This window comes from Enhydra lutris, unplaced genomic scaffold (genome assembly GCF_002288905.1).
Source record: "Enhydra lutris kenyoni isolate GAN:26980312 unplaced genomic scaffold, ASM228890v2 scaffoldscaffold19, whole genome shotgun sequence".
In the NCBI taxonomy this organism is placed as follows: Eukaryota; Metazoa; Chordata; class Mammalia; order Carnivora; family Mustelidae; genus Enhydra; species Enhydra lutris.
The window spans coordinates 1,627,421-1,640,377 of record NW_019154103.1 but is presented as its reverse complement, the minus strand read 5'-3'; the positions used below and the strand labels follow the sequence as shown (position 1 = coordinate 1,640,377).

At 37.4% G+C, this 12,957-nt stretch overlaps 1 protein-coding gene and 1 pseudogene across 1 annotated transcript in view; one reads left to right on the top strand and one right to left on the bottom strand.

Annotated features, from left to right (window-relative positions):
- Positions 1–9,882: 9,882 nt before the first annotated feature.
- The window catches only part of LOC111148406 (soluble lamin-associated protein of 75 kDa-like), a 48,480-nt gene continuing 45,405 nt past the window's right edge, over positions 9,883–12,957 (top strand). The window contains 3 exon segments of the mRNA XM_022504928.1: positions 9,883–10,014; positions 11,560–11,659; positions 12,155–12,264. Coding sequence (XP_022360636.1) covers positions 9,883–10,014; positions 11,560–11,659; positions 12,155–12,264 — 342 coding nt within the window.
- Positions 10,542–10,730, bottom strand: LOC111148407 (annotated as a pseudogene).

Here is a 12,957-nt window from a genome sequence, read left to right as displayed (position 1 = left end):
AGGCAGAGGGAGAAGCAGGCTCCCCGATGTGGGACTCGATCCCAGGACGCTGGGATCATGACCTGAGCCGAAGGCAGCCGCCCAACCAACTGAGCCACCCAGGCGTCCCTAAATCTTTTTTTTTTTTTTTAAGATTTTATTTATTTATCAGAGAGAGAGAAGGAGAGAGAGCGAGCACAGGCAGACGGAATGGCAGGCAGAGGCAGAGGGAGAAGCAGGCTCCCTGCCAAGCAAGGAGCCCGATGTGGGACTCGATCCCAGGATGCTGGGATCATGACCTGAGCCGAAGGCAGCTGCTTAACCAACTGAGCCACCCAGGCGTCCCAAATTAATAAATCTTTAAAAAAAAAAATAACAAACTTAAAAAAAAAACTTGCTCGTGGTTCATGTTGAATCTACTGTTGTCTAAAGCTCAAGGTCTTATTTTGTCTCTGTCCTTCAGCAATGAATAATTTAAAAACTATAGTGTAACTAGTGAATTTCATTTTTTCTTTAGCTCTGTTTTGTTGTAATTAAAGAAATATTTGATAGGCATTTTACTTTGTCAGTTTTTATGTTCCCCCCCCCCTTTTTAACTTTAAAACAGTTGGCTTTGTTTCTTATTTTTGAATTTTTATTTATTTAATATTTTATTTATTTATTTGACAGAGAGAGAGATCACAAGTAGGCAGAGAGACTCGATCCCAGGACCCTGAGACCATGACCTGAGCTGAAGGCAGAGGCTTTAACCCACTGAGCCACCCAGGCGCCCCTTATTTTTTTGAATTTTTAGAAGCTATTTCATAGCATTTACATCCTCTGAGGCCTGAAGTTTTTACTCCCCATTCCTTCATGTGCCCATTGTGAGGTGTGGCGGCACTGACTGCATGAGTTACCTACCAGCCTGTCATATTACTCTCAAGTTTTTGATACTGCAGAGTGTTGCTCAGAATATTTTCATGCATGCACCTAGAATATATCTAGTTGTGTACATGAGCAACATAATTATCAAAACCATTATTATTTCTCAAGTGTTTGAATCCATTTACATTCTTACCAGAGTGTCTCAGTGGTCCTGTTGATTCACTACCTCTCCAACACTTGATAGATTTCTTAATTTTTGCTCATCTAGTGGGTGCAAAATGGTATTTAATTGTGGTCCCAATTTATATTTATATTTTACTGATTATGAATAAAGGAAAAAAAAGTTGGCTTTGTGTTGTGTAATAACCATTTAAAAATTCTCAAGACAGTGGATCATAGTTATTGAAACAGGCATTAAACTTTGAGGACAGAATATTGCAAGATTTAAAAAAATCTTAACTCCTGAGGAGTGACTAAACAATATGTTTGATGTATTCTATGGTATTTGTGTGATCAGAAATATCCTGGCTTATACCGGCCTATTGTCTTGACCTGGGAGTCTGGGCACCAGGTTAAAGCCTTTGGAGACAGATTGCCTAAGTTTAGAGCTTGATTGCTGATTACTAGCTGTGTGATTTTGGGCAACTTATTCAACCTCCCCACACCTGAGGCTCCTCATTGAGCCTCCTCATCTACAGCCTCGTGGAGTCATTTGGAGGAATCCGTGAGATAACGTGTAGTGCATCATGCCTGGTGCAAGGCAAACAAGCCAGAAATGATTGTGCTGTCATCATCATTGGAAAACATGTTTGAGTTTTAAAAAATAATTATAAATGAATTTTTGATGATAAAAATTATAAATTGACCTTTTTTCCCCATCTTTTTTCTTCAAGTAATCAAGTATAGACACATAAGCTTTTTTTTTTTTTTTTTTTTTAAGATTTATTTATTTGAGAGAGAGTGAGAGAGAGCATGAGAGGGGAGAAAGTCAGAGGGAGAAGCAGACTCGCCGACGGAGCTGGGAGCCCGAAGCGGGACTCGATCCTGGGACTCTGGGATCATGACCTGAGCCAAAGGCAGTTGCTTAACCAACTGAGCCACCCAGGTGGCCCAAGACACGTTAAGTTATTAGTTAGAAGGCACATCAGGTAATTTGACCCAAATGGATTATGCTTCCCTGGAGTTCTGAGCCTGGTAGTATAGACAGATGAAGAAAAAGAAGTCACATTAACAGGTGATAAGTATGTTAAAAAGAAATACACACAAGATACTTAATCAGAGTTCCTCAACTTGTCTCCCTTAAGTTCTACCTATAAATCCATTTTGTACAGCTGTGGGACAGATTGTCTAAAAGTATAGCCTTGAATGTCTCTTTCCTGCTCAAGATCCCTTAAATTGCCTCCTGTGTCCCAAATAAAGTCCAGTGCTTTAGTCTGGTGTTCTTGGCCTTTTATGTTCTGTCCTCAGTTGATTTTCCTTGTGTTCCTTCCACTAATCCTAATACATCTTAAGTCTTCTGGTAAATCCAACTGCTTGCAATTTTCAGCATGTTTCCTGGCTTCCACTTAGTGTGTTCCCATCTTTTCAGAGGGTTTTCTGTGCTCTCTCTACCTGTTGAAGCTCCATATATCGCTTTTCATCCAGCAGCAGAACCTTACCTGTCTCATCTGTGGCGGTTCCTCCTCCTAGCACCATTGTGTGATTTGTTTTTACAAACTTTTGTTCATTAACTCATTTGTTCATTTATTCAGTAAATCTGTATTGAAGTCAGATAGGAAAGCTACTACTGTCACCTCATTCTCTCCTAGGCTTATTGCCGGTGAGAGGTAAGAAAACAAGTTTTCTCAATCTGGGTGAGCAGACACGTCTGAGGTTGCAAGAGGTTTCCAGGGACAGGTGTGTGGGGCCATGGATTGAAGTGCAGAGTCGGAGAAGCCTGAAGGGGAAAGAGGTGTGGGGAGCCTGTGGTTCTGAATCTGCTTTTTCCAAGTTGGTATTGTACTCTGTGTGTAGTGGCAACCTTTGGTTACATTTCTTAGTTGCCTAGTGAAAATATTAGGCGGTGGGGTGGTGGTCGTGGTGATTGTGACTCAGTAGAATAGTTCATAAATTGTATGCCAAAATTAAGCACCATGTTTTGTTTTGTTTTTGCTTTTGTCTTGGGCTCTTAGATGTATTTCCTTCAAAGTGAAAGCATCAGTCTTCTTTGTGGTTCGAAATGAGGCAAGCTTCTGTGATACTTTATGTTGAAGATATCTACAACATTTTGCACATTGTTGAGACTCCTGTTCTTAACAATTGCCTGTGTCCTTGAGTTTTACTGTGTCAAACTCCTGTTAACTTTGATGAATACTATAAAATTAGATCTGTTATGGGGTAAAGAAGCCAGGTGAAAGGATTTTAGTTGTTGCTCTGATGTTGAAAGACAGAATTTTATGGCATATTTATTTATTTATTTATTTCATAAGAAGGCAGAGAGACAGGCAGAGAGAGAGGGGGAAGCAGGCTCCCTGCTGAGCAGAGAGCCAATTCGGGCCTCGATCCCAGGACCCTGAGACCATGACCCGAGCTGAAGGCAGAGGCTTAACCCAGTGAGCCCCCAGTTACCCCGGGCATATTCATTTAAACAGTTGTTTTGTTATTTTTTGTTTTTTCCCTGAGTTTGGAAACTGCTTCTGTGAGTTTATAAACAGTGTTCGGTAGTCCAGGTCATGAAGTACTAGAGTAGCTGGCATGTTCTAGAGGAGAATTTCAGCCATGTAAGCCCTGTTTTGCCTCTCCAAGATAGAGCCCGCTACTCCCCAAGTCCCATTCTCTCTCCCGTGCAGTTTGGATGCAGGCACGTAAACTCAGTTCGGTGTCACATGCATCCAAGAGAGACTGCATGTTCATGTTTGAAGGACTTCTTAGATCTAAGACCATCTTCATGAATATGAAGAGAGAATTAATGTTCCTAGAAAGAAAATTTGTTAAGACTTCTCCTGATAGGTGTAAGCGGTCTTTAACCATGTTGGGACTCCTAAAATGCTCTGCTTTTAGACCCAGAGTTGTGATAAAGAGTGGTTAGGCATCAGAGACATACTGCCTGGGTTCACATACTAGTTCTGCCACGTTAGAGTGTGTCCTTGAACAAGTTTCTCAGCGGCTTTGTGTCTTAGTTTTCTCTGCTGGCAAGTGAAGATCATTAAATTCCTCACTTAGTGTGTTAGTGATAAAAACCAGGCACGTAGTCCATTGTTGGTTCAGTGATTATTACTTCAAAAGAAGATTTTGCTTCCTATGTAAAATAAAAATAAGCAACAAATACGAAATCTTTCCAACTTCCTGCCCCATTAGCCATAAACTTACAGGCAGTCCTCATCCATAAGTAGTCAGCATTTTCATTTCTCAGAAGACAGAAGAGGGTTTGTGAGCAGCATTGAGCCCACCTGAGATTTGATAGTTGAAGTGGCTTTTTCCCTCGTTTCACTTTGTCATATTCAGAATTTCAGCTCTAGTACTGGAGAAGGATTTAATGTAGGATTTAGGGCCTTGTGTAGGGCAGGAGGGATACAAGAATAAAGGGTAAAGATAAAGAGATCCTTGTGCTAATGTAGTACAGGGGCTAGGTTAGTTAGGGAAAAAATGATGTTAGGGAGAAAAGTGAAAAGGGAAGATCAAGAGGAGAATCAAAATAAGGTTCAGAAACAGGCTTTTTGTGAAAAGCTTGAGAGCATTACCGATTATGTTGCCTGGATACCTAACCTATTTTCAATGTTGGGGAAACATCAGGAGAGGTAGGATCATGACTTGGATTGGTTGAGATAATTATTTTTTTTTCTAAGAACTCTTCTAGCTCTAGAATGTCTGTATTTGTATTTATATTCCTCTCCCCCATAAAGCCTCCAAATGATGATAATCTATAAGAATCTTGAAAAATTAGGAACCGAATTTATAAAATACATTCCTCCCTTTAAGAGTATAGTTGACATCTGGGACGCCTGGGTGGCTCAGTTGGTTAAGCGGCTGCCTTTGGCTCAGGTCATGATCCCAGCGTCCTGGGATCGAGTCCCACATTGGGCTCCTTGCTCAGCGGGGAGCCTGCTTCTCCCTCTGCCTCTGCCTACCACTCTGTCTGCCTGTGCTCATGCTCTCTCTCTCTCTCTCTAACAAATAAATAAATAAAATCTTTAAAAAAAAAAAAAAAAGAGTATAGTTGACATCTAATAATTAACCTTAAATAGGGCAAAAAAAATAGTAAGAATAACACTGTTTTCTCTTTTTCATATTCTCTTCCTAAGAGCATTTATTCTTTCAAATAGTTATATAATTTTTCAGGGAAAAGGGGTGGAATTATTAAAAGATGGTTGTAAAATAGCTGATGGGCATCTTAAAATTCTTACATAAGAGATATTAGTATTGTGTTTTTATACAACTCAGCCAGGATTAATGAGCATAACATTTGCTTCATTTATAAATTAATTTGGACACTTTTTACACTTCATTATCCATTCTGCGTAAATTTTTTGATGAGTTAGTTTGCTTAAGGCAACACTAAGCTTTCTCATTCATGGAGAATCTAGTTAGCCCTTTGGTTTATCTCATGGGTAGAGCATAAAGTACTTGACAAATTTGATCTGACAGTTTTACAGTTATGTAACACAGAACAGAAGCTTAAAAACAACAAAAAAGAGAAGTGAGTGATTTATCATAGCAACTTACATTTCTCTTTAGAGCCTTACCATTTTTCTCTTGCCTTTAAACTATAGGAGACCCACCATAAGGCTAGCAATTTACAGTCATAAGTTAACCAATATTTTTTTATAAACAATTATAAATATTTAGAGGTGAAAAGGTCCTTAGGATTATCTTGTCCAGTTGCATCACATTACCAATGAGAATATAGAAGCTTAAAGAGGGTAAGTAACTTGCCCAGGGTCACTGATTTAGCTAGTGGCAGAGCTGACCGAAGAACCAGGGTCATACATAGAATTCCAATTCCAATTGCTCTATTCTTGTGTAATATGTGAATAGAATATTTAATAACAAGGGAATTATTATAATATTTTATGAAATAGTTCATATAACCATGACAAATAAGATTTTGCATATCGAGTAAAAATGATAATATTGGAAGGTATATTCAATTGTTTGGATTCCTGTTCTTTTAGCCCTACTAGCAGTATGACATTCTGTTTCTTCATCTATAGACTGGGGCTAATTGAAATATCTCACTGTCTTTTCAATGTGGCTGTCTCTTTAAAGTGTGGTATATGGTCACTTCTCAGTAAATGTTACTTGCTATTGTTAACTGATTTGTAATGATTTCTAAGTTCTTTCATCTTCATTTAATTGCTATCATGTGATCATTTAGCCAATGAAACAGAGCATTGAGAGCAACTGGTAATAAAAGTAATGGATTTAAGGACAGACTTGCAACCCAAAAACATTTTAGAAGGAGTGTATGTTGAGGGGGAGGCTTTGGAATTAGAGAAATATTTTCTAATTTTTATTTTATTTTATTTTTAAAGCTTTTATTTATTTGACAGAGAGAGAGATCACAAGTAGTCAGAGAGGCTGGCAAAGGGGGAGAAGGAAGCAGGCTTCCCGCTGAGCAGAGAGCCCCATGTAATGCGGGGCTCCATCCCAAGACCCTGGGATCATGACCTGAGCTGAAGGCAGACACTTAACCCACTGAGCCACCCACGCGCCCCTCTAATTCTTTTCATTTTAAAAACTATGATGCTATAGTTTTTTAAACTGAATTCAGGAGTCACAACTACTTAGTGGCGTTTCTCTCCTCAGTAATGCTCTTTATGCAAATTTCAAAGCTTTTAAATTGTTGGACTGTGGGAAAACAGAATTATTTCATTTTGTATAAGTATGTGAATATTATTTAATAATTTAATATTTAAAATTAAAAAAATAATTTAATAATTATTTTATATATAAAAGTTATTTAATACTATAAGCCCAGAGACAATTATTTTTCTGTTTAAAAATAGCCATCTAAAGAGGTTTAAGAATGAAAGATAATGAATTTCTGTTTTTACACCTTATTTAATTTAGTCATGTTGTACTTGCCTTTGATTTATAATAGTATTTTCTTATGGTAAGCACTGCTATACCTATGGTGAAATGTTTTCTAAAATAAATAAAATCTAAAAATCACCAACATACTGGTGATTTAGGAGATTTTTTTAAGTGGTACTCAGGTGAACATTTAAATGATGATAGTTAGAAATTTTAATGCTGATTAGGAAAATGTATAATCTAATATATCACATTGGTGGTTTTATAGTTAAGGATGAATAAAATGTTTCTTAAAAAGTGAACTGAGAGGGTGCCTGGGTGGCTCAGTCCTTAAGCTTCTGCCTTCCACTCAGGTCATGATCCCAGGGTCCTGGGATCGAGCCCTAGTGGGGCTTCCTCCTCAGTGGGAAGCCTGCTTCTCCCTCTCCCATTCCCCCTGCTTCTGTTCCCTTTCTCGCTGTCTCTCTATCAACCAAATAAATAAAATCTTAAAAAAAAAAAAAAAAAGTGAACTAAGGTTCTCCTACGTGCTACAACACGGATAACCTTAAAACCACTATGCTAAGTGAAATAAGCCCTGCACAAGGGGACAGCTATTGTGTGATTCCACTTACAAAGTTCTTGGACTAGGCAAATTCATAGAGACAGAGAATAGAATGGTGGTTAGTAGGGGATGAGGGAAGAGGGGATGGAGTGGTGATTGTTTAGTGGATACAGAGTTTCTATTTGGGATGGTGAAAAACTTCTGGAAACCAGAGAGTGGTGATGGTTGTACAACAGTGGGGGTATTCTTACTGCCACAGAATTATAAATCTAGGAATAGTTAAAATGCTAAGTGTCGTATGCATATTTACCACATTAAAAAAGAGGAGGGGAGGAAAGATGGAGAGAGCTGTGTGTATATTTTATTTATTTATTTATTTATTTATTTATTTATTGTGTGTGTATATTTTTAAAGAAGTGAATTGAGGGGCACTTGACTGGTTCAGTTGGTAGAACATTTGACTCTTGATCTTGGAGTTGTGAGTTCAAGCCCCACTTTGGGTGTAGAGCTTACTTAATAAAGAAAATTAACAGAAGTGATTTGAGAAATACATTAGTTAAATAGTGGTAGAGACATTTAACACCCTAGGAAAAATGTTAATGGTGGTATGCAAATTATTGAAGGTTGGGCAGCTTTAGGATAGAGGACACATCAATGGCTTAGGGAGACAGGCTCTTGTTTCTGGCTCACTCTGCTGTGGACTAGTGGGTGGGTCCACACATGACTCTTCCCTGAAGCGTTTTAGATAAGAAACCAGGATGTCCAAGACTGTTTACTGCTTTAAAATTGTCTTATTCTGGGCTGTATCATTGGGCTCTTTATTCAGCTCACCTACTTTGCCTATTTATTAGAATTATCTCCAATAATTGAACCGAAAACGTGCACTTAAAGCATGACATTAGCAATTAAAATCTTTAAAGAACCGTAATTATCATAGTAACAGTAGATGAAAAAGAAAATCACCAAAAACTTGCTGTTCAGTCCAATTTTTTCCTTCTACGTCCATTTTGTATTCTTTATCTAGAATGCCATATTATTTTTGTATGATTCTAATCAACTGCTTTTTGTAGGCTAAGTTTTTGACAGCTGACTTCAAACATAAGTTTTATCCTTTAGATTATGATTACTGTTAGCAAATGAAATTTTTATTTTTATTACCTAAAAAAAATTTTTTTAAAGATTTTTAGGGGCACCTGGGTGGGTGAGTCAGTTGGGTGTCCAACTCTTGGTTTTGACTCAGGTCATGATCTGAGGGTAGTGGGATCAACCTGGCCTCTGCTTGTCCCTCTCCTCTGCTCCTCCCCGGCTCACTCTCTCTCTTTCTCTCAAATGAAAAAATCTTTAAAAAAAAATTGAAAGATTTTTAGGTAATCTCTTCAACCAAGGTGGGGCTTGAACTCACAACCCTAAGATCAAGAGTCACATGCGCCACCTACTGAGCCAGTCAGGTGTCCCAGCAAATGAAAAAAAAATTTTTTTTTTAAGTAAGCTCCATGCCCAGTTTGGGCTCCAGCATGGGTCTTGAATTCACAACCCTGAGATAAAGGCCTGAGCTGAGATCAAGAGTTAGAACTGACTGAGCCAGCCACCCAGCACCCCCAGCAAATGAAATTTTCAAATGTATTTCATTCATAGCTTGTTCTGGTAGCTAATTTTCAAGAGAGTCTTTTGAGTTGGTTTAAGGGAAATGGTGTAATAGTAATCTTTCTTGAGCTTCATCTAGTCAGTGGTATGGTATGTTAAATGTCTCAATATTTTACTTGGAGTTAAGCTAGGATCTTGTCTGTAAGAGAGTAAAAACAATACATTCTCTTAACTAGCATCCTAATTATGCTTCTTTCATCTACTACTATTTGGTTTATGTTTTTAGTTTTACCTAAAAATTTTTTAAAAGATTTATTTATTTATTTTAGAGCTTGAGAGCAGGGGGACGGGACAGAGGGAGGGAGAATGCTGAAGCAGATTCTCTGCTGAGCTCAGAGCCCCATGCAGGGCTCCATCCTAGGATCCAGAGATCCTGACTTGAGCTGAATTTAAGGAATTACTCATTATTTTCTATTTCATTGCCTATTTTTAATATAAATGAATGTTTCAAAGTTTTCTTATTTTTAAAGATTTTATTTATTTATTTGAGAAACAGAGAGAGAGAGAGAGAGAGCATGAAGAGGGAGAGAGGCAAGGCAGATAGAGAGGGAGAAGCACATTCTTGCTGAGCAGGGAACCTGATGTGGGTCTTGATCCCAGGACCCCGAGATCACTACCGGAACAAAGGCAGATGCTCAATCAACTGAGCCACCCAGGCTCCCCACAAAGTTTTCTTTTGATGTCTATATTCAGTCAGCAGGCTCAAATTGTTGTCTGTCTTGGCATAGTGAAAGTGAAGTTTCCTTAAAGTACGGTGTTAAAATAAGTTTTTCCTATGAGTAAAGAAAGATAACATTTCATATGCTGAAACATTTGTCCTGTGTTGGTTGTTGTAGAGGATGGCATTCCCTGTGGATATGCTGGATAATTGCAGTCATGAGGAATTGGAAAATTCTGCTGAAGATTATATGTCAGATCTAAGGTGTGGGGACCCTGAAAACCCTGAATGTTTTTCTCTTCTTAATATTACGGTAAGGTGTGCAAAAATGGTTTTTGTCAACCTTTTAAGTTGAGTTTACACATGAAATCAGTATCTTATTTTTTAATCATTTAAAAATGTTAACTGATCACTTTGGAAATTTGCATCAGAAGACTGTTCAGTAAAATGGTTAAGTACTGATTGGTTAGTACAGCAGCATGATCAAGTCTTAAAAAGACACTCTATTGGTTATTGCTTAATATTTATATTTTGCCTTTAAAATTACATACAAGTTTTGCTGAGATGCGTTACTATATTTGAGCTAACTAAATTAAATTTACTTAAAAAATTAAATTTACTTTAGATTTGGAATTTGTGATTTTAGAAATTTTTTTTGACTATTATAAAAGTTTATTTAACAAAAAAAGTTCAGTATGAAAATGCACATGGACCTGATTTTTATATTGTAGTAGAACAGGTGCTGTGGAGAGGGGACATGTGGAAGCAGTTGATTCTTCTGATGAACACATCCATTTTATATACTCGTCCTAAGGCTTCTAACATGATGATACTATTTCCTCATATTACCACCATTCCGATATTGTTCTGTTGCCCACTGGTTGTCATGTCCACACATTCATCTATCACAAGATTCATAAATGGATCGAACTCCCTCAATATTCCTTGGGCATGTCTGCCACCATTTAATTTCATTGATAATTTCTTGTCCATAAATTTTTTCAACTCAGGAGAGTGAGCTTTGCTCATGGGGTCTACTTGGGAAGCTCAAAGATGCCTCCAATCAGAATTCATGGCATCCCTTGGGCTCCCGCGGTAGGCCTGGCCTAGAAATTTTTTAATAAAAAAATAATCAAAACATTGAATAACACATTTACGTGTCACAAATCTTCCTTTTTCTATCAAACTTCCTAATTAGTAAGCATGATATATTGTGATAGAAGGATTGTTAGCATTCCACTGTGAACCAGATAGTTCTCTAGCCTCTCTAGGCCTCAGAGTTTTCTCCTAGAAAATGATGTTTAAAGGCTTCTTTAAAGTCTGTTCTTCTAAAGGCACCATATTTTATAATTATCTGAATTGTAATATCTGTAAATGGGGAATTATGGTCAGATTAATGAAGGTAGAAAAATCTTAAAGTATCATATGTATCTCAGTGGAAAAACAAAGGTACCTTTCTGATGTCTTTTACTATAAAATGGAATCCCCCCCCGAAGTGTCTGAATAACAGACGATAAACTATAGTTGTTTTTTAATGAGTTTATGTACCATATCATGCCTTTGTTTTTATTCAAGTGTGTGGCTAGAGCACAGTGGTAATATTTGTTGAAATAAACTTAAATTTTTTTATAATAAAGTTTAAATAAACTTAAACTTAAATTTTTTCCCCCAAGATAGTAAAATTCCTGCAAAAAGGAAGTCTGATTTACTTTTTTTATACTAGAATTATCTTCTATGAAATTAAGTTACATAATTAGCATTAATGTAGAGAAAGTTTAATATTTTGATAGAAGCATGGTGTTTTTGTCCTATATTTTCTTAACAGACTTCACTAATCTCTAATCAATTGTCATTTCAGATTCCTATTAGCCTGTCAAATGTAGGCTTTGTACCTCTTTATGGTGGAGATCAGACTGAGAAAATTCTTGCTCTTTTTGCACCTGAGGACTCACTCACAGGTCTCTTTTCTGCTTAATCTTTATCAATTGAGGAACTTTTCTCCAAACAGTTATTAAAAAGTAGCTTCATGAGGGGCGCCTGGGTGGCTCAGTGGGTTAAAGCCTCTGCCTTCAGCTCAGGTCATGATCCCAGAGTCCTGGGATCGGCCCCCCCCCCGCAATCGGCAAGGGCTTTCTGCTCAGCGGGGAGCCTGCTTCCTCCTCACTCTGCCTGCCTCTCTGCCTACTTGTGACCTCTGTCAAATAAATAAATAATATCTTAAAAAAAAATAGCTGCATGAAAGAATTTAAAAAAGTGTTTCAAACTAAATTTTGGAAAATAAAATTTTCACTTGCTTGTAATAAAATGTTTAATGAAATAAGATAAAGTGGTATAAAATGGGGCCACATTGTATAATAAAGTGTGGGTATATTTAAAGTTACCTGTATAAACTTTTTCAAATAATATTATATACTGTAAAGCTTAAGTGTTAATAATCATTTATTCTGTTTTAGCTGTGGCACTTTATCTTGCTGATCAGTGGTGGGCTATTGATGATATTGTGAAAACATCTGTCCCTTCTAGAGAGGGGCTTACAGGTAACAAGATCCTGTAATTTAAAAGTGTTTTTTCTGAGATCATTTCACAATATATTTCCCATAGACACTGATAATTGTTGAAATTATTGAGTACTTCTCCATTTTAGTATAACCAGGTTGTAGTAAACCATTTGAGTTTCATTGTTGTGATGAAACTGGTAGTCTGATTGGGCTTCCTCAATATTACATGGTTCTAAAAGTATCAGAGAATTATGTGATGAAGAGCAAATACCTACGGGTCACTTGAACTAGAGTGACCTGTATTGACGTTAGCTTCTGATTTTCTCACAGGGTAGAGAAAAAGTTGTTCTGTCTGTATATTTGCCGAGGTTCTCGGTCTCTAGGAGAGACTGACCAGAAAACTTCCCTGTCAGTAGGGCCATGTCAGGTGGTCTATTCAAGTGTACTAATCAGTGGACCAGAAGGGAGATCCTTAGTGGCATACTGCCAGACTTTCTCCTTTTTTCTGCCTCAGTCATCATTTTATCGTTTACTTAGAGAAAGACACAGTGGCATACTGTTCATTTCTGCCTGCCACAGTTCTGAATGGGAGAACAATCTGTGAAAGGCAGAATTAAGAAGCAAAGAGCGTGATGATCAAACATGATGAAAAGTAGTACCCAAGTGTTCAAACAATTAACTGCACATGTATACCATGAAAAACAAGCTAAAAGAGCATATAGGAAGATGATTGGGCTTTAGTTAATTAGAAGTAAAAC